We start from the raw sequence: 26,277 nt of genomic DNA, 5'->3' as shown, positions 1-26,277 counted from the left end.
CAGGGCTTTATGTCTTTACTTATTAGTGTTAACGTATTTAATGTTTATTCATTTGCTCCTTTTCACTTTAACCATTTTAGGCACTTGTTGGGCTCATCACCGTTGTGTGGAGTGGTCTCTGGGAGTATGCCAGATGGAAGAATCATTATTAGTGAACGTGGACAAAGCTGTTGTCTCAGGGAGCACAGAAGTAAGTTTAAGAAAGAAGTATTTAAACCACAGCTTTATAAATTTACTCTAGTCAACAAAAAGGTTCACTTGCAAGAACTATCTATTAAATGATTACTATAAAGTAAAAACTCTTAAAATAGGAAGTTATTAATTTATATCCAAGAATAGTTTGTGCAGATCACCAGAACATAATGTTAAGTTGTGCAGTAAATGTAAATCTTTAAAAATATTTTACATTCAAACCAGAAATTAAAATTTTTAGAACTGAAAATTCCTAATTAAGCTTATATGTCCATGTTGTTATTCTTTAAGACAGAACTATTTGATGAAGATTTAAAACGAGAGAGACAGATTTGACAGGTCTTTAGTCTACAATGTGGACTAGCTTTCTTTGATGTTTTAAAAATTGATTAAAATATTTCTTTTCAATCAAGTTGGCAGTTCAGTTCATCTCTTTGGCACTATCCCAAAGTAATATCATATACACACTCTCCCATCTTTTAAAGCTTTCACTGTGATTTTCATGTAATTTTGAAATGAGCACAAAAATAAATGCAATATTTACCTTCCTTCTATAAACCAACAAACGCTATGAAGTGAAATTGCTTTGCTGACTACAAATTCCCTTTGGTTTTTGACAAGTATATTTAGGAGAAATGAAACAGTCTTTCCAAAGGAATATTAAAAATAGAATTTTTGACCATAGAAATTATATATATATAGATGGAATATAGGTAAAACTTTCAAAAATATAGTTGGGACAAGGACTTAGATTCAAGTAATTATTCAATTATTATAACATTAGCTTTACTCAAATTATCAAAATGATCTAATTTATATGGATGAGTACATCTCACCTCAAGATTAGTCACATTAGATAGAGTGCTTGTTTTGGAAAGGTGACATTACATTTAAATGCTTATGTTACCAAATTTTGAGCAATATAATGCATAATGGTAAATTCCACAGTCCGAACATACTGAGATGGCCAGATCCAGACTGTGATAGACCAACGAGCGCTATTTCTTCATGAACTACTTCAGAAGTAGCTTTGGATTATTTGGTGACGGTGAAAAGTTTTACAAGAAAGGCAATGAACAAAGGCTAAAATGAGCTTTGTGGTGGCCGATTGGAATCAGAGGAATCAATATGAACTCATGGTTTTTAATATTTATACAAATACAGAAATATAGATCTATAGATGTGTGTATATACTTGAGTCAGTATGTATACATGTATTTCCTAGCTTTCTTCACTAAGAAGGTACATAAAAGAAAGCTTGCCTCATCCTGTCCTTTTTGGACAGAAGATAGCATTTTAATTCTTTAAATACTTACTGAATAATATTTAAATGGAATTTAGAGATTAGGGCTATGCCCTAACTCTGACAGGAATCAAGGCCATGGAAGACATGCATTCTTTCACTTTATCTGGGTATTAGTATTGAGTGGGCCCAAGCAGGTAGAATGCAGATGGAGTACAGTCATGCGCTGCATAATGATGTTCTGGTCAACGACAGACCACATATTTGATGGTGGTGCCATAAGATTAGTACCATATAGCCTAGGTATGCGTAGGCTATACCACCTAGGTTTGTGTAAGTGCTGTAGGGGAGGAAGAAATTTTCCTTTACCCTTCTAGGTTCTTCTGGCTGGTCTAAGAATTAAATTGACATGAGACATAGTAACAGGAGAAAGACAAAAGTTTAATAACATGTATACATGGGAGAAACCCAGGAAAACTGAGTAACTTGCCAAAATGACCAAAGCCCTCACCTTAAATATCATCCTTAGCTAAAGACAAAAGAAGATGTTGGGCTGGGGAGAGGCAGGGACTTCAAGGGGAAGGGAGGAATTCACAGGAAGGTGAAAAGGAGCAAACCTTTGGAAAACAAGTGTTTGGCCACACAGAAACAGAAGAGCACAGAGGGGAGCCAACAAACAGGCTTTTCTAGGTGCCTCCCTGTCTACCACCCAGATTGTGTTTTGCTAAGGTGATAGCTCTTCTCCTGAGGCAGGTTTTTTCATCTGAATCATTTTAGGCAGTTAAGGGGGAGATACAAAGAAAAACTTTCTGAGTTTTTGTTTTTAAAAAATAATCAGCCTATTAAAATAATCCTCATGTTAAAGAGACACATTTTGGGATGGCAGATTTTGTTTCCCTTCAGTACACTCTGTGTTGTTCGCACAGTGACAGTTATTGCCCGATGATGCATCTCTCAGAACGTGTCCCTATCATTAAGCGATGCACGACTGTACTTGGAGTAGATGGAGAGATGAGATTAGAAGGAAACTAGTGGCAGTATTGTCAGACCTTTCCTTCTCCACTACATTACTCAATCAAAACTTACAGTATTGTCAGTCTTTTGTTGCCATTTCTTCTGTTTTTTGGTTTTCTCCTTTATCAAATAGGCACAGGATAGATTACTTAGCTAGAACTATTTTAGTTTGCCCCTAAGAAAAGAAGAGTTTGTCTCACTGACAAAAATTCAGACATATAACAACACATTTGCTGATAAGGCTGTGGGGAAATAGGCACTATAGTTTGCTGGTGGGAATGCATATTGGTACATATCTTCTGGAGGGAAATTTAGCAATACCTAACAAACCACATACGCATTTAGCTCTTGACCTTCCTGGGAATCTATCCTGAAAATGTACCTCCAGTAATACAAAATACTTGTGCTATTAAAAGTTAATAATTGCAGCAGTGCTTAGTTTGCAACATTCTGGAAACAACCTAAATGACTACACAGAGTAGAATGATTGAATAAACTATGGTATGGTTCACACAGTGGAATCCTGTGCAGCTGTAAAAATACGTCGAGGAGTATCTCTATGAACTGATGTGAAATGGTTTCCAATATATTTTTAAGTGGAACAAAAAAAGTCTGCGAAAGACCATTTATGGTGTGCAACCTTTTATGTAAGAAAGAATGAGATATAAGAAAATATACATGCATATGCTAGTTTTTGGAAAAGAAATACAAGAAAGATAAACTGGAAACTAAAGAGACTGGTTGTCTATGGAGGATGAGTGGGAAGGAGGTTAGAAGAAGACGATAGTGGGATTGTTGTAGCAGGGATGAAGTGTGACCTACACTTCTCAGATATATCTTTTTGCATAGCTCTGACTCTTAAAATGATAGAATTGTTTCACATACCCTCTAAATAAGCAGTTACAACCATCTAGAAAATGGAGAAACGCAAAAAGGAGTAGCAAAATTCACACTGAAGGGGATAGGGAGGAAAAGAGCTAACCTAAGTAACTGGAAAACAGTATCTTAACTGGGTACCCGTTGAGCTAAAGACAAGGAACTGCACATACTGTGTTATCTGGTGACACAGGTGTTTCTCACAGGGGTACGGGTTAGCAATTCTGAAACTACTTTATGTGTATACTGTAAGTGAGCAAATAAATAAATATATGGTAGACAATGAGAATTAGGTTTTTCAGTGTTGGAGAAAGGAGCTACAAATAAGGCTAAAATGAATTTTGTGGTTTTGGAATGGAATCAGAGATATCAATATAAACTCATGGTTTTTAATATTTATGCAGACATACAGAAATATAGATGTATGTATATGCGTGGGTTGGTACGCATACATATATTTCCTAGCTCTCTCTGCTGTGAAGGCCTGGAAGCAATGACCCCAGTAGCAGTGAGGACACCTTGTTCCCAGATCTTGGTTTCTAACCACTCTTCTCCAATAAAACGAATCTTGCTCGTTTTTTTTCTTTTGTTTTTTTTATTAAAAGATTGGCACCTGAGCTAACCACTGTTGCCAGTCTTTTCTTTTTTTCCCTTCTTCCCAAAGCCCCCCAGTGTATAGTTGTATATTCTAGTTGTGAGTGCCTTTGGTGGTTCTGTGTGGAACGCCGCCTCAGCATGCCCTGAAGAGCGGTGCCGTGTCTGTGCCCGGGATTCGAACCGGCGAAACCCTGGGCCGCTGAAGCGGAGCATGCAAACTTAACCACTCGGCCACGGGGCTGGCCCCCTGGCTCCTTGAGAAGTAGTTCATGCTGCAGGAAAAATAACAAGGTGAGGTGCCAGAAAGTAAGGAAGTGCTCAAAAAGATGGGGACTTGTTAGAAGCATAGGAGCCAACCTGAAGGAGATCCTAAGAGCTGTACCAATGTGAGCAACAATAAAAAATAATGATGAGGGCCTGGCCCAGTGGCTGAGTGGTTAAGTTCCTGTGCTTCGCTTCGGTGGTCCAGAGTTTTGCCAGTTTGGATCCTGGGCGCAGACATGGCACCACTCGTCAGGCCATGCTGAGGCGGCGTCCCACATAGCACAGAGACACTCACAACTAGAATATACAACTGTGTACTGGGGGGTATGGGGAGAAGAAGAAGAAGAAGAAGAAGAAGAAGAAGAAGAAGAAGAAGAAGAAAAAAAGATTGGCAACAGTTGTTAGTTCAGGTGCCAATCTTTAAAAAAATGAAAAATAAATGATGATACTGGATTTTAATCCAAAGAATAAAATAAGTACTCTTGAGTCTGTATTGATATAAATAAATAAGCAGCATAAATCAAATCACATCACTCCTCTATCTAACACTCTTCAGTGACTTCCCATTTCATTCCGAGAAAAAAATGCCAGTCCTTCCTAACCGACAGGGCTCTCCATGATCTTCACCCCCCACCATTACTAAGACATCACCCACCATAACTCTTCCCCTCATTTGCTTCTTTCAGCCCCACTGACCTTGGTCATCCTCAAATACACTAGACATAGATCCACCTCAGGGCCTTTGCAGTCCTTGTTCCCTCTTTGTTGAATATTCTTCTTAGATATATGCATGGCTTGCTCCCTCTTTTCCTTTAGGTATTTATTCAAGGGTTACCTTATCAGTGAGGGCTTTGCTGGGCTCCCTATTGAAAATGTCAAGTGCCTCCTCCTCCTCTAATGTCCCTGATAGATTCTTTCCTCCTTTGCACTTAGCACCATCTAACATAATGTATATTTACTAAATAATCTTGTTAATCTCCCCTCACTAGAATAGTAGTGCCATTGCAGCAAGAATCTTTTTCTGTTTTGGTCATTCCTCAATGAATATTTGTAGCCCAGAATAGCACTAAAGCACATTCATGCAATCGTTCATAATTATAAGAAAGAAGTCTGAAGTGCCAGAGTGTTAAAGGAGGTCACCAATATGGTTAATGTTATACAAGTTTATAAATTTATAATTGCCAAAAAATCTTAGACTAAATGTTTACAATTTTACATAAGCAGCTAGGGACAGGGGAGCAGTGACAGTGAAAATCTTTGAGATCTCGAAAGGTTCCCTAGGGGCAAAGTGTATAAAAGTGCTGTTGAACTTAGAATACGTTTTCATTTTGTTTTTTTCTTTATAAAAGCTTTATTGAAATATAATTCACACATTGTAAAACTCACCTTTTAAAAGTGTATATTTCAGTGGATTTTAGTATATTCACAGAGTCGTGGAACTGTCACCATTATCTGTCTTTTGAATATTTTCATCATTCCAAAAAGAAACCCTGTACCCGTTTCTCCTTTCTCCTGGCACCTGGCAACAGCTCATCTATTTTCTGTCTCTGTGATTTGCCTGTTTTGGGCATTTCATATGTGAAATCATAGCATATGTAGTCGGCCTCCTTTCACCTCGCATGTTTTCAAGGTTCATCTGTGTGTAGCATGTATCAGTATTTTACAATACATTTTTATTTTACCAAAAGACAGATGTTCTAAATTTGTTGACCTTTATTATGATATGTGGTCGAATGTATTATACCTTCCTCTGTTTTCAAAGAAAATAAACGTTTCATCTGCATCTTTAAGATAAAGGTGACATTTCAACAATGAGAGTGTAATGACTTTTCAAAGAAACCTGTGCTGGAGGTTGAGTATTTTGAAAATGGCTGGTTGGAATTATTTCTATTGATGTTTTATTGCCAGAAACAATGGAAGTCTGTAAAAAACAACCAGCTGACCAAAAAATTGTTCTCATGTTTGTTGCCAAAAAATTTTAGATATAGAATTCCCTGATCTGTTTAAAATTTTCTAAAAAGTTTTGGTATGTTTTACGCCATCTTGTTAAAAATTTAAAAAATGAATACTTTTTGATTACAGAAGGTGAAAATTTACTGGTTAAATTTCGATAATTTTGATTGGGATTGAAAAATGGTTATGGAAATGATGCAGTACTTCTGTTTAGATCTATTTTTGTGAGAATCCTCTTTCTTTAAAAAAAAAACCCCAGACCTATGACAGACATTGAAATAAACTGAAGTTAGAATCAGGCCTTTCAGTCTAAGAAGGTGGAAGAGAACAAAGTACAAAGCTCATATGGAAGGGTTGCAGTATTCCCTAAACTTTCTGACTGTGCACATCTTTCAATAAGAAATATTTGAGCATGCATCTATATTATACCTTCTCATTAGAATATGTCTTTCTCCTTTATGTCACTTACCAACATTTGTAAATTTACATTGTGAGAGTCTTTTGTTAATTTTGGTCCCCCCCAACCAGGGCTGTAAGCACCATGAGGGCATGGATAATATCTGTTTTGGTTTATTATTTTGTCTCTAGTGCCTAACAAAGTACCTGGAACACAAGAGAGTCATTTACGGGATGAATGAGTGCATGAATGGAATTTACCAATGAAAGAGGATATGGAGTACATTAGCTTGAATGGAGCATGTGCTACTGGCACCTAGTGGCTGTTGTTAAACGTCCTGCAAGGCACAGAACAGCCTCCCACAACAAAGAATTACCCAGCTCAAAATGTCAGTAGTGCTGAGATTAAAAAATCTTGGTTTAATGAGTAATATTATTCCTATTATAAAATTAGTGTATTTAATATAATTTCCTCACATGTTAAATGGCATTCTTTATCAAGCAATTTAGTTTTTCTGGGATTTCCCTCAGATTGTTTTTCAGTTTTTCCAGGGGGGAACTGTATCTTTTGCTAGATGGAAGAATATGCTCACCTGTGAACCTCTGTTTCAGGAAGTGTTTTGGTGTTTTTCCTTTAATTTCCTCTTTGGAGCCCTGGGGGTGCTACCAACATCGTGGAAGTCTGGATAGTTTGAATATTACCAGGGGAGTAGTTTAATTCTGCATAGATGTTTGATCATTTATTTACCTGAAGCCCATCTTTCCTGCTCTCTGCTCATTGCCCCCCAGAAGAAATAACCCTTAAACCTCAAACTTGTGTTTCTGTTTCTTTAACTAGTTCTGAATCAAATGTTCTCTGCAAATAAAACATTGAAAAATTACTCATGTCATCTCCCTACTTAGAATTGAAAACTTTTTATGTTTTTCCACCCTCCTCTCCTGCCACCAGTCCACATTGAAATTCCATTGTATTACACTTATTTTGTGCCAGATGTCTGTGTAAAACCAACTGAGTTCTGTGAGAAGAGTTGTAAGCTTTTTATAGTTTGGGTTCTTTTTGTAGACTGTGAAAGAGAACAATATAAATAGCTTTTCTATAATAAAGTTGCGGTACACATTAAGAATGTAGATAAGCAATGTAGTATAAATGTAATTTTGGTAAAAAAAATTAATCAGTATACGGTAGAAGTCTCTCTCCACACCCCTCCTCTAACCAACTGACAGTAGGTTTATATAAGATCATTTAAAATATTAGTCTGCATCTTTATGTAAGGTGTGATTTGTAAGTCCCTATTTTAGCAATAATGTTGTCTAGTACTGTTTTTTATGTAATCCTAGTGTTTTGCAGTACAAATTAAAAAAAAATTATCAAAGTATGTATTATTCATTTTCTCCTGCAGTTTTTTAAGAGGAAGGAGCAAACATTCACAGGTCCGCATTCTCTTGTTTCTCTTGGGGGTTCACGACTGCCTCCACGCTGGAGGCTCACTAGAAGGACTCCCAGGGCTCCGCAGAGAGTTCAGTTATGGCTGAGACTTACTGCTGGGATGTGCTAAGGATGTGTAATGGAAGGGTTTCAATAGAAAAGGACATTGACAAGGTCTGGAAGAATCCAAGCGCAGACTTCCTTAGGCACTTTCCCTGCCATGAGGGGTCAAACAGCACCCTCTTCCCCCAGCAATGAAAATGCAGCAATGTGTGTGCAACGCTCCTGCCCCAAGAAGCTCAAGGTCTTTACTGGGGGCTTATCACATAGGTACCCTCTGCCTAGCACATACCAGAAGGAAAGCCACATTGTGTGCACAGATAGTCTAGGCACAGTAGACTGCCTTTGTCACTTAGGGAACTGTGGGAGCCCTTCTGAAATCCAAGTTCCCTGATGTCAGCTGTTCACGCAGGCCTTTCTAAGGAGAGGAGTCTCAGGCCTGCTATTGTTAACCCTTTTTTTGCACAGTACTAAAATTGGATTGTGTCTCAATTTCAATGTATTTCTGTCTACAGGACTGTAGTAGGTGGTTTTTACTATACAACATTGAATTATTCCCCATCATAGACATGGTGTGATAAGTGTCATAGTGGTTGTGTAAAACAACTTTGTGACTTTGATTAGAGGAAAGATATTGATTAGGATACTTGTGACTGTGAGTAACAAAAAAATCCTGTATTTCACTCTGAAATCTGCTTTGTCTGATATTAATATATCCACTCCAGCTTTCTTTTGACTAGGGTAAGCATGGTATATATTATTCCATCCTTTTATTTTAACCTATTTATATTTTTATATTTAATGTGCATTTCTTTCAGGGACTGGTTTTGCTTTTTAAAATCTAATCTGGGAATCTCTGCTTTTTGATTGGAATGTTTCGGCCATGTACATTTAATGTGATTGTCTTCCTATTTTTTTCTATTTGTCTCTGTTATTTGTTTCTTTTTTTCTTGCATTCTTTTGGATTGAGCATTTTTTATGATTTCACTTTATATCCTCTTTTGGATTATTACCTAGAAGCCTTTGTTTTGTTATTTCATTAGTTGCTTTAGGATTTGTAGTATACATCTTTCACTTATCATAGTCTACCTTCAAGTGATATTACATAGTTTCGTGTATGATAGAAATCTACTTCCATTTCCTTCCATTTTTAACCTCCTGGACTTTGTGCTATTGCTGTCATGCATTTGACTTTTTCATATGTTTTGTTAGTCTGTAAGATATTATTGTTAATTTTGATTAAACAGATATCTTTTAAATAGACTTAAATAATAAGAAAAAAATATATTTATCCATGTAGTTACCCCTTCTGGAGCTCCTCATTCCTTTGTGTAAATTCATATTTTCACCTGGTATCATTTTCTTTCTGCCTGAAGGATATTCTTTAACATTTCTTGCAGTACAGGTCTGCAGGTGATGAATTCTTTCAGCATTTATATTTCCAAAGTACCTTTATTTCACCTTCATTTTTGAAACATATTTTGCCAGGTATAGAACTCTCCTTGACTTTTTTCTTCCAGTTCTTTAAAGATGTTGTTCTGCAATCTTCTTATTTGCATTGTTCTGATGAACAATCTGGTGTCATCTCATCTTTGTTCCTCTATACATAACATGTCTTTTTATCTGAATACTTTTAATATTGTCTCACTGATTTGGGACAATTTGATTATGTTATGCCTTAGTGTAATTTTTTGCGTGTTTCTTATGCTTGGGGTTTGTTGAGTTTCTTGGATCTGTGAGTTTATAGTTCTCATTATGGTTAGAAAGTTTTTGACAATTATTTCTTCAAATAATTTTCCTGTTCCTCCTTTCTTTCCTTTCTTTTGGGGATTCCAGTTACCTAAGTATTAGGCTATTTGAAGTTGTCTTGCTCCTCACTAATGCTTTTTTCACTTTTTTAGATTCTTTTTCCTCTTTGTGCCTAATTTTAGTTTCTGTTTTTATGTCTTCAAGACCACTGATCCTTTCCTCTGCAGTTTCTAATCTGCTGTTAATCATAGCCAATGTAATTTTCATTTCAGATATTGTTTTTATTTTATGCAGTTTGATTTGAGTCTCTTCCATGTGTTTACTTAACTTTTTGAACATATTGAATACACTTCTAATAACTGGTTTAATGTCCTTATCTGCTAATTTTAACATCTGTGTCAGTTTTGGTCATTTTCACTTTGGGTTGTGATTTCCTGCTTCTTTGTATGCCTGGTAATCTTTATTTGAAGTTTTACCTTGTTGGGTGCTGGATATTTTTCACAGTAGGAAACCAGGAGTTAGGTTGATGGGTAGTCTAGTGGCTTCATGATGCCAAGTTGATGGGTTCTTACTTTCTTTACATTGTGCGTCCACAGTATACTGGTGTCTTCCTTGGTCCACTTCCTTTCATAGTCAAAAGATGTTTGCAGAAGCCCTAAGCATCACAGCCTCATAACATTTAGAGACAGAAAAAAAGAGAACCTTTTCTTTATTATTATTTTAATTAAGGAAAATTCTTTCCATACACTCTCCTCTACCCTAGCAGATTTCTCCTAACATCTCATTAACTAGAATTACCTCCTATGTTCACGCCTTAAACCAATCATCAGTGAAAGTGTTGGGACAACCACTGTTTGATTAGACTGTGATTCTCCTGTGGGGCTGGGAACAGTACCTACCCTTTCTGAAGCACATTGCTGCTTGGAGGAGGGGTGGATATCTGAATAAAACTGAGATCCTTAGGAAGAAAGGAGATGGGTTGGGTGTTTTCTAGGTAACTAACAGTGTCTATTATTGAAAACATATTTTGACTGAAAGGAACCTGAAAATACTTAAAAAGTAGGAAAGATTTAAGATGGTGCTTGGAGGATGGGTAAGTTTTGATAGGTTAACAGAGAGAGTCTAGAAAGGGTCATCTTGAACAAAATTTTAAAGTATGAGAGCATGTTGATTTTGGAAAAATAGCACATGTCTGAGAATGAGTGGAGAATGAGTATGGGGGGAAGAGTGGGAAATAGGAATGGCTAAGGTTCCTATCTTTGCATGCCAAGGTGAGGAATTTCATTAATGAAGTTTCTTAGTAGGAAGAGCAGCATTAACATATCTGAACTCTTCCAGCCTTTGTAGTTAAATTGGAAGAGGTGTATTTGAACACAAAAAGGTTTAGGATTACTGCTATAATTAAAGGTCAATGAATGTAAGTTTCTGAGTTTAGGTATCATGTGGGAGATGTAAAGATAGAGTGTTTTAGGGATGGAATGACGAGTATTGCATTCCTTATGAGTTAGATGGAGTTGCAGATGTCTGTAGGTTCAAGCCTGAGTATGTGGGAAAATTAAGAGTTTTGTTTTGCCTGTGCTGAACCTTAAAACCCACGAAACGTTGATGGAGCTAATGTTAGGGTTGGAATCATAGACAATTTCCTAACTAGCAGTGACAGCAGATCAAACTGCCAGTGGAGAACATTAAACAAGAGAAAAGAAGATGGAAGATTGACCCCTGTAGCCAATGTTCAGAGGAAGAAGTACAGTGAAGAGATGGATGCGACATAGAATAAACGTTATAGGAAGTGTACTAGGAATTACTGAGTCTGCATTAATAGATTTAAGGAGGTAAGGTCAACGACTTCAAATGTGTATTTGTACTGTAAGCTTTTCTAAACAAAACATAATTACATATTTAATGGGAGAGAATTAGGAATTTTGACTACTTCTTCTGTGTCTGACATTGTTAGCTAATGTCAGGTGACATATTCACCAAGTCATGCTACCTGTCTGTACTGTTTCTTCATTTGATATAGTAAGAAATTATATTGTCTCTTTCCTCTAAAATGCAAGGCTATAAGGAAGACATCAAAGATCAATTATGGATTATTTTGTCAAAATACTAATTACAAAGTCTGGATACAGCAAGATAATCTAAGATTTGATCTTGGAATGCTGTGAGGTATACTGATACCTAAACATTGGTCTTTGTTTCCTTTTACCTTGTCAACTTGATTCTTAAATTTTTATTGGGAATTAAGTTGAGTGGAAGCTAAGAGGAAAACACAAATTTCTGTTTTGGAAGATTGAGTTTGATATGCCTATTTGGTAAAATAATAGTTAAATTTGGAAGGCCCATTCAGTGAAGATATCTTTGGCCTGACTTCTTTTCTCAGTAAATGTCATAATTTCTTTTTAATCTTTCTTTTTAGTTTTAATTAAGTTTGATTTAAAGAAATGAACTTACCTCTGTGATAAGGTAAGTGGTATTCTTTGATATTGTGAAGAATCCCTTTGATGTAAAGTGTAGGGGTGGGGGTGGAGAATAACATGACTTACCTATGCATAAAATATCTTTTGAAGGCACATAAGAAACTGGTAAAATTCTTTGCCTCTAGGTAATTTATCCCGTGTGGCTACAAGATGACTTTTCATTGTATGCCCTTTAGAAAGTTTTGCATTTTGAATCATGATAATGTATTTATTTAGAGATTAAGACACTTAGTAGTTTCTAATGTGTCCCTGATCACATGGGAGTTCATTTCTATAGTTTTGCCATAACAGTTAAGTGTTTTTGATTTTTATGTATTCTGTCCTATAGGAGTCCAATTTTATCTTCTCACATATGGAGAGCCAATTGTTGCTATGTCATTTATTGAAATGTCTTTTCTTTTTTCCACTCATTTGAAATATAATTGTCATCTAACAAATGTTCAATATATGTGTGAATTGTTTCTAAGCTCTCCATTCTAGTTTTATATCCCAGTGACAATATCACACCATGGTCACTGTAGCTTTCTAATAAAATATAGCTTGATAGCTGGTAGCTCAAGTATTACTTCTGCTTCAACCTGTAGCAGAAAAACTTCAACTAGAAAAGCTAGATAAAATGCTTTTTGAAAGAACTTCTTAAAGGTGTTAGAGGATAGACAGACAGGTGACGACTTGAGGGAGTGAGAGCCAGAGGGAAGACTTAGCTGAGTGAGCAGCCGCATGTGAACTCTCGTTTTCTCCTTGAGGCGTTTGTTCAGTTCATAAAACACCAGCTGAGAAGAGTTTCTGGTAGTCCATAGAGGTAGGAAGACGAAACAGGTTTTAGGGGCCATTATTACTTAGACTTTCATTTGGGACCCCAAAAGGCTACAGATTATGCCCTGTGGGTCAGATCCATCCCACCGTCTGTGTTTAAATGGCCCACAAGCCAAGGTGGTTTTTCCATTTTCAAATGGTTAAAAAATTAAGAGAATATGTTTGATAACACATGAAAATCATATGAAATTTAAAGTTTAGTATCCATAAATCAAGTTTTATTGGAACAAGGCCACACTCGCTCATTTGCATATTTTCTATGGCTTCTGTTGCACCACGGTGATAGAGTTGAGTTGTTGCTGGAGAGACTGCATATCCTTTGCACTCCTGTGGACATGCTACAAATCACAGTGACCAGTTATGAGTCATCAGTGTTTGATTACCACATGTATTGTCCTGGCATCTTACTTCTTTTATTGCAAACCTATCATGTTAAAACAAGAAAAGGAGAGAAAAGTGTACTTTATCTGTAGTGCTTTTGAGGCATAATGGAGTGGATTCTGTTGTTATCAAATTAGGTGGCAAATATATTTATTGTCGTGGGACTCTATAAGCTATACTAAAAGAATACAATGTATGTCAGCATTACCAGGCTGAACAGTCATCACACTATTCCCAACTCACAGGAAAGTAACAATCAGAAAAAAAAGTAAATTAAAATGGACTATTTCATCACAGCAGAAGTTCTTTACAAAAGGGAAAAATGAAAATGAGGCTACAACTAAAGTAAGTTTGTGAGTGGCTCACTTATTAACCAAGCAAGGAAAGCTGTTTATCAGTGGTGAGTTAATTAAATCGTGTTTGACTACAGTTGTTGAAGAAATGTGTGCACAGAAAATAAACTTGTGTAAGGTTATTAGCCTTTCAGCAAGAATAGTTGTTTCAAAAGTTGAGGACATTGTGAGCAATATCAGTATTCATTGTAAAAACAAGGCAGGGGCCAGCCTGGTGGTGCAGCAGTTAAGTTCGCACGTTCCACTTCTCGGCGGCCCGGGGTTCACCAGTTTGGATCCTGGGTGCGGACGTGGTACCGCTTGGCAAAAGCCATGCTGTGATAGGCATCCCACGTATAAAATAGAGGAAGATGGGCACAGATGTTAGCTCAGGGCCAGTCTTCTTCAGGAAAAAGAGGAGGATTGGCAGCAGATGTTAGCTCAGGGCTAATCTTCCTCAAAAAAGAAAAAAATGCAAATGATTTCTGGTGGTTTTCCTAGGCTCCTGATGAGCCAATAGATGTTACTGCTCAGTTGTTGTTTACTCTAGGAGTCAGTGCGAAGTTTGAAGTGACTGAAGAATTAGTTTGCTGAGTAGTCTGCATGAAACAACTACAGAGAAAATATTTTCAGAGAAGTTAAGAATACACTAATAATTCAGTACTACCTGAAGTGGAATCTGCTAAGAGATGTTACAGCTAATGGTGCTAAAAATAAGTATGGAGCAGAAAAAGGCTTTAGTTGGACAAATTTACAAAGCTTGTTAAAACATAATGGTGTTTAAAAGTCTGTGCTTTTTCTTTGTATTCAGTTACCAGCAGGTACTTTGCAGAAGACATTTAAATCTGCCATGGATTATTAAACTAATAATGTCAATGATGAGTTTCATTCGAGGTTATGAATGTCACCATCCAAATTCTAAGAAGTTTTGTTAGAAACTGAAGCTGAATATACTGAGTTGCCCTATCACGCAGCAGTTTGATGTCTTAGCAGTGGTAAAGATTGGCGAATTTAGGGCTGAGATTAAAATTTTTCTAAATAAGAAGATTTTCGCCAACCTGTAAATCAAATATTTAATGGACTCGGAAGTTAACTTTTACTGAAGACTTTGTAACATTTCCTAATGAATGAACCTAAAATTACAAGGCAAAGCACTGCTTTTATGTGAAACTTATACTCTGTTAAAGTCATTTCTACAACTAGTGTTGTTTGAATCACAAGTCATGTCAAGCTGCTTCATAAACTTTTCATGCTATGAAAATTTAAAATAAAAAGTAAGATCTCCATTCCCACATAAATTTGGTACAGGTTTCCAAGCTCAAACTACAGTTTCAATGGCAGTTTTTGAATCTCAAGGCAAGTACAAAGGAAATTTACATATTTCAAATCCATTTGTGTGATTGAGGAGCTTCAGCCTGTCCTTGCATTGGAAGTGATTATCCTGCAATATAAGGACATACTAAAAGCAAAATCAAGAGAAGACTCCAATAAAGTTTTATAAATACCCTTCAAAGATGAATATGCTCAGATAAAATTATGTGCTTTTGAAGTGATATCTGTATTTGGCAGTACCTCTATGTGAAAAGATGTTTTTCAAAGGTGGATATGTAAAATTTCATTGTGTATCACAATGAACAAATGAACAGTTATTATAGTCCATGTTAATGGTAGTGAAGAGTAGCTTTCAATTCCAGTTAAGTGAAATGTTATCTTCTCTCTAAATTCCATTCTTTTGATTAATAGGCCTGTGTTACCCCCCCCCCCAAAAAAATCGTACTTGATTATTACCATATCTTGAATAATAGTAGTTACAAGAAATTAGTGGAAATTTGTTTACTCTCTTGATAGATAAGTACTGATATAATATCCTTGATTTTGCCTCTTGAACCAGAAAGCCTAAAATATTTACTGTCTGGCCCTTTTCAGAAAACGTTTGCTAATCCCTGGGCTGTACCCTCAGAATAAAGGAAAACTGGGGGAAAAAACCTGTCTTCACAAGGACTTGAAACCCAGCTTCAAGTCAGCTCATGCGCAGATTGAATTAAAGTGATCTTTTCTGCCCTAAGTGCCTGTCTGAAGAAAAAAATAAATCCTTTCTTGTGGAAAATAATATGATCTAATGTCTCAAAATATTGCTACAGTTTTCCAAAGACAAACTTCAGCATTAAGTCCGAAATTACCAGGCATAGTATAAGATAAGACCAAATCACTGAAAATCAAGAGAAAGAACAAGTAATAGGGAGATGTCTTTGAGTTCTTTTTGGCCCTTTGCATTTCCACATAAAATTACAAAATTTTGAAAAGATAATATAGGAGACTGCATTTTCAATGGAGTTCTTAAGACACAGCATTGACTAATAATATAGGAGACTGCATTTTCAATGGAGTTCTTAAGACACAGCATTGACTATAAAGGAAAATATTGAAGGATTCAACTACATTAGAAGAGGTACTTCTGTTAATAAAAGATAAGAGTGAGAACACAAGCCCTAGAAAAGAAGAAGATAATAGCAACAAATATGGCCACGAAAGGAATCATTTCTAGAATATATAAAATAACTACAAATCAATAAGGAAAACAAAGACAACCCAATAGAGAAATAGCTAAAGGTCTTAAACAGGCAATTTAGAAAAGAGGTAATCCAAGCATATGAAAATGTGCACAATCCCATTAGTAATCATGAAATGCAAATTGAAACTGCACAGAGATAGCATTACATACCTATCAGATCAGCAAAAATTAAGTCTGAATGTAGTAGATGTTGGTGTGGATTTGGATCAGTGGGAACTCCTACACTCTACTGGTGAGACAGAGTGAAAATTGGAACAGTCATTTGGGAAAACAGATTGTAATTATCTAGTTAAGTTGAAGAGACATCTATTCTTTGACCCATCAGTTTCACTCATTTTTATATACCTTTATGACAGAATGTTCTCAAACTTTTTGTTCTGAGGACATGCACTCTTACTTTGAAACATTAGTGTCTACCTTAATAGTAGACAGCTGAATTCTCATATCTTCTTCCATATTGAGTATGTTGAAATAGGCTGTTTTGGTTGAAGCATATGAAAAAAATCCAGCCACAAAAAGATACATACTAGGAAAAGGGAAAATTATTTTAATGGCCATTTCAGATAATTATAAATATCCCTGTTTGATACTACACCAAAACTTGACAAGTAGTAGTTTCATAAAGTTTTGGTCCAATGTGGAATCTGAAACCTTATCAATGAATGTTTCTTTACTCTTTAATATTGTAATCCTTTATCTTATAATTTCAATGTATCTTTTACCCACGTGTGATTTTATAACATTATTAATTGGTCTTTTGGAAAATATTGGTTCATTGAGTATTCTAGATGTTTTAAATATTGACACATTTTAATAAATAACAAAATTTACATTTGTTTTTATAACCCTGATCTCATCAGAAAAGTCTTGAAGTTTTGGGAGGCAGTCAAACTCACTGTGGTAGATATAAGTTTTCTAAATTTTGTCATTGGCCACAAATGCTATCACTTATTTTCCTTGAGGTGACAGGGTCACTGTGTTCATTTTTGAAGAAATATCTGTCTCATAATCATACCTGAATAATCATTGTTTGGCAGTTTTTCTGTCATGTAAACATGGGGTTCCATTGAAAAGAAGTTATTTCAGTTCACAAATCAAATGGCCATGGAAGTGCCATTCCTCAAGAAAACCTTCATAGTTTGGTGCAGCAGAATTACTTGGTGCTTTATTTCCCATTTTGTTGCACAAATATTTAAAAGGTATATTCATGGATTGAGATTTTAAAAATGAATAATGTTACTGCTTCATAAGTGATATTCTTAAATGAAACCAGCATTAGTTTTACTACACTTTTAGAGCTGGTTGAGAATGTAATAACTGCTAGTATAGCTTGGTGCCACTGCCTTGATGACTGCAAAGGCACCAGCAATTTTACCTACCATTTCTTTTGCACCATGTACAAATATCAGCACAGTGAAGATGGTAAATAATGTCTTATTATGAACATAGTTTTGGCTTGAAAAGGTCTCAGGGACCTATTCACCTCAGAGGTCTGTGGACCACTCTGAGAACTTCTGCTTAGGGAAATAGTTGTACGTGTGTGTCAGGATACATGTACAAGAATGTATAGGGTAGTAGTTTTTTTTCTTTTTAAATTATAGCTACAAACTGGAAGCAATGCAGATTTCTAGATAATTAGATTGTGATGTATTCATCCAGAGGAATGCTGTATAGCAATGAAAATGCATGGACTACAGCTACAGAAATTAAATGGATGATTCCCACGAATGTATGTCGAATTGAAGCTAAGTCAAAAAAGAATTCCTGTGGTATGTTTCTATTTAAATGCAGTGGAAAACAAGCAAAATGAAATTATATTGTTTAGACATATATATGTAGTCAGTAAGAAATCTGAAAAAAAGCAAAAGATTAATTATCACAAAACCCATGATAGTGGTTACGTATGGAGAGCAGACAGGAATAATCATGTGAATGATTTCACTGGCCAGGTTCCTTGTCTTATCCTATGTGTTGGTACACAGATGTTCTCTTGATAATACTTTAAATTGTAAAAACACACTCTTCTATGTGTCTGATATGCTTAACAATAAAGAAGCAAATAGAATTAAAAGCATACCATGTCCTTGGATAGGGAGTTGCTAATATCCCCTAACTTAATCTATAACCTTAATGCAATTTTTGTAAGATTTAAATTTCAATAGGCAACAAAGAATAAAAACAGCTGGAACTGTCCTTAAAGAAAAATGAAGGGGGAGTAGCTATGTGCATTAGGTTCCTGAATAAACAGATTGCTGGAACAGAATAGAAAGTCCAGGTGTAGACCAAATACATAATAAGAAGTTACTTTGTGGTCAAGATGTCCTTTCAAATCATTGTCAGTCTTATTTTCTCACTTGTTCAGGTTGGGTAATTTCTTCATTCCATTGTTAAGCCTTTTCAGTTAGTGCTTTAGTTAGCCTATTTGTCAGTTCTAAACTTTCCATTTGTTTCTTCATGATATCTTTAATTTCTTTGCCAAGACTTTGTTTCTTTACTGAAACTTTGTATTTCTTTTTTCATTTTCTTCAAGTTCATAATTTATTGTTGAAGCAGTTTTACATTGTATACTTTAAAATATTTGGCAGATGATTCTAACATCTGTCTTCTGAGTGTTCATATGTATTGGTTGTCTTTTCTCATTCCCATTGAGATTTTCCTGGTTCTTGTTACAGTGTAACAAGTTATTGTTTTGACTGAATCCTTTACATTTTGAGTATTATGTTATGAAACTTTGTATTTCATTTATCTTCCCCTTACCCCCTTTTACCAGGTTTTATTTGAAACTGTGCTTTTGGGGTAAAAAACAAAACGGATGGTACCTCTTTGTTACTCCCAGGTGTGTGTATAAGTTTGTTCCATAATTGGCTTCCATTGACATGTTGGGGAGGAGCCTCTAGTGAATGCTGAGCAAGAGTGAACATTTAGACTCTCTTCTGTGCCTCGCTGATATTACCCTGGCTCAGAAGGTTCCTGCTTTTCACTTGGCCCCCACCGACACTGCAGTTGGCGGGGGAGGGGTATGTTACCTCTGGGCAGTCGCTTAAGTTCTGATTCTCTAGTAGGCATCCCCTGCCACTACCCCAATGGGGAGGGGTAGGAGTAGGGGTACCTCACTATCATTGGGTGGATGTTGAATTCAGTCTCTCCCCACTTTTTCTCCAGTGGCACTGTGGAGGGAGGAGGCATTCTTGCTGTCCAGTGGGTATGAATGTCCTGGCTCCTCACCCAGCCGTCTGTGATACTGCCCTGTGTTGGGGGAAACAGGGGATGTCTTGGTTCTCCCTTTGGCCTTTGCTGATGAGTGTGGGTCTTCGGCTTCTGTGGTGTTTGGCTTGCATAGGTTGGTTATCGTCTAACAGTTTTCTGTCTTGCTAGCCTGCCACTTTCCTGCTCTTTTGGTTGGAGACAGCAGGTGTTTCTTAGGCTTTTTTTTGATGTGTTTACCTGTTAATGTTTCTGGGTTGTTGGCTTCTTCAGCCCCCCTTATTATCTATATCAATCATAAAGCAAACCTGCGGAATTTATGCTTTTTTAATTCTTCAGCACCTGAGGCCCTAGTTGGTCTGCTGCCTTCTCTCTACCTTTTAGTGTTTTCTTGTGTTTGTCTTGTGTGTCGTGTCCAAGGTTTTTAGCTGTAGTTAGTGTAAAATATAGGGAAAAGTGAATCTCCTTTATTTTGTCTAGAAGTGGAAGTCTGCATTTATTTTTGAAAGTGATTTTTCTTTTCTGAGTTTATAGTTGTGGATTGATGTGTTTTTCTTCTTTCAAGCATTTAAAAGATGTTCTTGCATTGTTTCCTTTCTTCCATGGTTTCTGATGAGAAGTCAGGTGTCAATAGTATCATTATTCCTGTGTATGTAATGTTCTGATATTCTCTGGGTACTTTCAGGATTTTCTCTTTATCTTTGGTTTTCAGCAGTCTGACTGTGATGTGCCTAGGTGTGATTTTCTTTGTATTCTTCATGCTTGGGGTTTGCTGATCTTCTTAAAACTGTAAGTTGATTCTTTTCACCAAATTTGTGAAAAGTTTGACTTTTGTTTCTTACTTTTTCTGTCCCATTTTCTCTCTCTTCTTCCTCTGCAACTCTAAATACATGCATCTTAGTGTGTTTGTTATTGTCCCATAGGTTACTGAGGCTCTGTTAATTTATTTTTCAGTAATTTTACTTTTAGTTCCTCAGAATGGATAAACAATTCATTTTTTTCAAGCTCACTGAACATTTCTTCTGTCATGTCCAAGCTCTTAAGCCCATCCACCGAAATTTTTAGTTTAAATTATTATAATTCCTGCTTGTAGAATTCCATTGGGTTTTACTTTGTAATTTTCATGTCTCTTCTGTTACTCTCCTCCTGCTTAGAGACTTTTTTTTACCCTGTCATTTTGTGTTGAATGTTTTTTCCTTCATTGTAAGTCCCACTTTCCTATTTTTTCCCCATGTCTAGGAATTTTTAGTGAATACTGAACATTTTAGATGATAGGTTATAGATACCGGATTCTGTTACCTGGTTTTATTCAATGTCAAGTTTTTTTTCTGGGAGGTTTGTATTATGGCTGGGCTGACACTTCAAAGTATGTCATTCCAGCTGTCAGCAACACCAGAAATGTCTACTCAATTCTTTCAGCAGTTCAGCTGTTGCCTTCCCTGAGCTTCTTAGAGTCTGTGAAGGTATATTTTAGGGGTGAAACAAAGGTTTGAGAGTTTATTCAGATTTGGGAGCTCTCTTCTCTGTGGCTCCCTCCTTTCAAGGTTCCCCCTCAGTTTCCCTCCTTTCTTGTATTGTTGAACTTTATCTGTCCTCTCACACCTGTAAGGCTGAAGCTTTTCGTTTGAGGTCTAGTACTACCACTCTCCCCATTCCACGCACACTAGGAAATGCCATTAGTTGAAATCTGTTTAAACACAAATCTTAGTGATGTTCTTTTCCTTTTAAGGGTCCAATGTGCTTTGATTCCAGCCTACTTTTGGTTATTCACTAGTGACTTCAAGTAGTTGGGTTTTATGTCTTATTCAGGTTTTATATATTTTATTTTCAAGAGAGTTATTCTGATACTAGCCTGTCTGCCATTACCCAATAAATAAATAAATTTGTTTTCTTCTGTGTGAGTTATTCTTTTATTAAAGTGTATTTTACCTACAATATAATTCACCCATTCTAAGGGTACAGTTGAACATGTTTTGATAAATATGTACAGTCATGTATGTAGCTATCATCATAGTCAAGAGATAGACTATTTCCTTCACCCCAGAAAGTTCTCTCATGACCATTTGAGGTCAGCCCTCCCACCACTCTAGCTCCTGGCAATCACTGATCTATTCCTCTCCCTATAGTTTTGCCTTTTCTAGACTGATATATAAATGGAATCATGCAGTATGTTACCTTTTCTGTCTTTTGTACTTAGCATAATGGTTTTGAGAGTCATCCATTCACCAGTTGAGAGATTTCTTCTATTTTTGGCCATTATTTGTAAAGATACTATAAACATTTATATAACATGATGTATCTGTTCATGTTTCTTATGCAGACATTTAGGGCTGGAATTGCTGATTTGTTGTAAAGTATATGTTTAACTTTGGAAAACAGTTTCTTCAAAACTGCCTATATGTTTTTCCATTTCCACCAGTAGGGTGTGAGAGTCCCATTTGTTCTACATAGTGGCTAGCACTGAATATTGTCATTGTTTCTAAATTTCACCTTTCTGGTTGGTGTTTAGTGATATTTCATTGTGGACTTCCTTTGCATTTCCTGATGAGTAGTGAAATGGAACTTCTTTATGTACTTATTTGCCAGTGTGTATCTTTAGTAAAGTGTCTGTTCAGATCTTTTGCCCCTAACCACCCACCTCAACTTCTTCCAATTGATTTGAGTTGTAAGTTTTTTTTTTAATATATTCTTCTACTACTGAGTAGAATATATGTATTCTATATGTTCTCCTTAGTATTGAGCTGTAAGAGTTTTTAAAATATATTCTTCATAGAAGCCATTTATTAGAGATGTAATTTGCAAATATTTTTGTCTAGTTAGTGTCTCATCTTCATTTTCATAGTGTTTTTTGAAGAGCAGGGGGTTTAATTTTGATGACATTTGTCATTTTTCAATTTTGTTTTATAGGTTATGCTCATTATAGCATATATAAAAAATCTTTGCATATTCCAAGGTTACTTTTAGGTTATTTATCCATTTTATAGTTAAATTATATGTATGATATGAGACTATGAGATGAGGTTCAAGGTTCTTTGTTTTCCATGTGGATATTAAGTTGTTCCAGCATTATTCTAAAAGACTAGTGTTCCTTTGAATTATTTTGTCTCATGGTCAAAAATAAATCTCACTTAGAAAAGAAATTTTTTTCAAAATCATGAGTTCATATTGTTTTTACTATTTATTTTTTTGAGGAAGATTAGCCCTGAGCTAACATCTGCTGCCAATCCTCCTCTTTTTGCTGAGGAAGACTGGCCCTGAGCTAACATTGGTGCCCATCTTTCTCTACTTTATATGTGGGATGCCTTCCACAGCATGGCTTGTCAAGTGGTGCCATGTCTGCAACCGGGATCTAAACTGGTGAACCCTGGGCCACCAAAGCAGAACGTGTGAACTTAACCACTGCACCACCAGGCTGACCCCCATATTGTTATTTTTCAATTTAAGTCAATAGCACTTTTATAATATAACTTTAAAAAACTTTTACTCCTCTAACCAATCTATAATTGTATCTTTTATTTTTAATTAATTTTTCTTCTAACTTAAAAAGTTATTAAAAGAAAAATTACTGTTTATTTTGTGCAATTTAAAAGAAAGCCAAAATAACTATACTAATATTAAATAATCAAAGCTAGTAGATCAATAATGAGATTTAATATTTTCATTGCTTTTTGCCATCGTTTTCTGAGCCCGGTAGTGGTGTACAAGATACTTTGAGATATTTCAGTTATTTGCTGTGATTGTATAAATACTCTTGATACATAATTCAGCTGGTACAAGCATTTTAATTTATGGTATTAATGTTAATAATATTTTTCCTGATTGTACTTCTGTGATAATCATTTTTACCAGTAGTTCTTGCTTGGTAAGTAGGATTTTGTCAGTGAAGAGTAATGGAAGTCTGCTCTGGTAGTTCTCTCCGTGAGATAGGTGCAAAATGCAGTTTGGTTTTCAAAGTCACATACGGTAGTTTCGTTCATCCAGAATCTGGTTCACCTGCCTTGACTCCATGTGTAGACACATTTACTAGCTTTTCAAGTGTGTAATTTCTGTTTAGATAACCTCATTTTATCAGTGTGCTGTTCCTAAGAATAGACGTTCTTGTATTATTATTGGAATCTTTTAAGCAGATGGGCACCCTTCTTTTAGTTTTAAATGTGGGCTAAATCTACCCGTTGACATCAAGGTTTTGGACCAAAAAGCATGCAAATATACCCATTTTTATGTTCTTAAAGGACGTGATTTAAATGCATCCAATTAAATTTGATTTTACTATGTCTGTGTTTACTTGTCCTCATGAAAGCTTTTAACTTCTTTCCCTGTTTTCTAAGTTTTTAGCTCTTTTCTCTAATATGCGATGTTATCTTACTTTAATATCATGTTAAACAAACATGTTTAAATTAAGATGTTTCATTTTTAAAAGCCCTAAGTTTCAAACAATTAATCTTCTTGTTATAACGTAACTTGTGATTCATAATGTGTACCACTTCATTTTGTGCTTTTAGGAATAACCAAATAAGAGATGGTTCATGTGGTAGTTACCTGTGTTCATTTTGCTTTTTTGGCTAGGGACAAATATCTTGGAATTAGATTTACAGTGCATTCATCCATATGATTCTCCCAGTTAATATCTTAATATACCACAAGTTACTTGAGAAGAATAAGAAATCTTGATCTACCTTTAGAAAGACAGCAGGTAGGGTACTAGTATTTATATAGAATTTCATATGAGAAAGAAAAGGGCATATATTTTCTTTCAAAAGTTTAGTCTTTATCTAAAATTCTCTTAATTTTCTGAAAAACTTCTTACAGAAGTATAATACATATACAGCAAAATGCATTTATTATAGATGTACCTTTCTAAGAATGCTTCTAAGATCAATACTCATAAACTGAAATCAGATTAGGAAACAAATCATAAGAGCACCCCAGAAATTCCTTTCCTGCCTCCTTTTGGTGAGTACTCATGCCTCCCCAGAGGCAAGTGCTGTTCTCGCTGCTAACACCGTAGACTGGGCTTGCCTGGTTTGTAGTCTGTGTAATTGGACTCATGAAGTAAGTATTGTTTTCTATCTGTCTTTTTCCATACGCCATTATACTTGTGAGATTTCATCCAAATTGTTGCTTACAATTGTTGTTGCTTGTAATTGTTGTTCATTAATTCTAATTTTTGTATACTATTTTGTTGTGAGAGAGTGGTTTATCCATTTTACTGTTGGGCATTTGAGGTCTTTTGAATTTGGGACTATTATTATGTTTTATGAATATTTCTGTATATTTCTTTTGGTAGGCATTGAAGATTAATATATCATGGAATTCTAATCCAAAAGTGGCTACCTTCTTTTCTTACAACCTAAGCGAAAGTGATTATGTAAACAGGACAAAATTCTCAGTATGTTCTTACAGTCAGTTAAAAGGGTCATTGTCTGTTTTTAAGTTGTACTCATTTTTATAATTTATAAGCTTTACTTTTATATATCAGAATAGTAGACATTTGTAATTCAAATTGCAGGATATTTTTTATTTTTATTTTTATTTATTTATTTTTTTTGAGGAAGATTAGCCCTGAGCTAACATCTGCCGCCAATCCTCTTTTTGCTGAGGAAGACTGGCCCTGAGCTAACATCCATTCCTATCTTCCTCTACTTTATATGTGGGACGCCTACCACATCATGGCTTGCCAAGTGGTGCCATGTCCACTTGCGGGATCTGAATGGTCGAACCCTGGGCTGCTGAAGCAGAACGTGAACTTAACCACTGCGCCACTGGGCCGGCCGCCAGGACATTTTTGAAAGAAATTTTTTGTCATTTGATATTTTTTGAGATGTGTGAGTTTTCACCAGGTAAAAGTTTAAAAGTTTTATGTAGTCAGATTTGTTCATGTTTTTATCATAGTTATGTTAAAGATTATGGCTATTAGGCAGCTGTTTGTTTAGGGCTTCTGATTCATGCACCTTGCTGTCAACTGGAGCGTTTACTATTTCCTTGACCCAGTAGGTAGAGGGCACATTTGTGGGCTTAGAATGCTTGGCTTAAGAAGGCTTATCTTAGGAAAGACTCTGAAGTTTTGCTTCTTCATTTCTAAAATGGAGTTTAAAGTATGTACCCTATTTACTTCATAGTATTGGGTGAGGAACATAGTGTGTAATGTAAGTATAATGTAAAAAAATTCTTAAAAATATAGTAATGATTTGGCAGAGACCAAACCATGGAGGGCCTTGAAATGCTCTGTTTGTTAGCTATTGCTGTCTAGCAAATTACCATAAATTTAATGGCTTAGAACAGCACCCATTTATTAGATGATACTTCTGTAGGTCAGAAGTTTGGGCAGACTCAACTGTGCTCTTTGTTTAGGATCTCACAAGGCTCAGATTAAGATGTCTGCCAGGCTGGGTGCTTATCGGGAGCCCTGCGGAAGAATCCTCTTCTAAGCTTATTAGGTGACGGCAGAATTCAGTTCTGTGCAGTGGTAGCACTGAGGTCCCCATTTCTTTATTGGTGTTGGGCTGGGGTTGCTCTCAGCTCCTAGGGGCTGCCCCCTAGTCCTTGTTTTTGCTTCCTTTTATCCTCAAAGACAACAATGATTTTTTAAAAAAATTTTCGTTTTTCTCCCAAAGCCCCCTAGTACCTAAGTGTGCATTTTTAGTTGTGGATCCTTCTAGTTGTGGCATATGGCATGCCGCCTCAGCATGGCTTGATGAGCAGTGCCATGTCCGCATCTGGGATCT

The 26,277-nt window shown here is 35.9% G+C and overlaps 1 protein-coding gene across 31 annotated transcripts in view; it reads left to right on the top strand.

The window, feature by feature from the left end:
• The window catches only part of KMT2C (lysine methyltransferase 2C), a 269,708-nt gene that overhangs the window by 104,360 nt on the left and 139,071 nt on the right, over nucleotides 1–26,277 (top strand). For all 31 annotated transcript variants that reach the window (XM_070616944.1, XM_070616935.1, XM_070616929.1 and 28 more), the window contains exon 6: nucleotides 81–190. In XM_070616944.1, the coding sequence (XP_070473045.1) occupies nucleotides 81–190 (110 nt within the window). The remainder of the gene's footprint in view (nucleotides 1–80; nucleotides 191–26,277) is intronic.

This window comes from Equus przewalskii, chromosome 4 (genome assembly GCF_037783145.1).
Source record: "Equus przewalskii isolate Varuska chromosome 4, EquPr2, whole genome shotgun sequence".
Classification (NCBI taxonomy): domain Eukaryota; kingdom Metazoa; phylum Chordata; class Mammalia; order Perissodactyla; family Equidae; genus Equus; species Equus przewalskii.
Note: the sequence above shows the minus strand (reverse complement) of the source record. Positions and strands in the feature narration are given on the sequence as shown.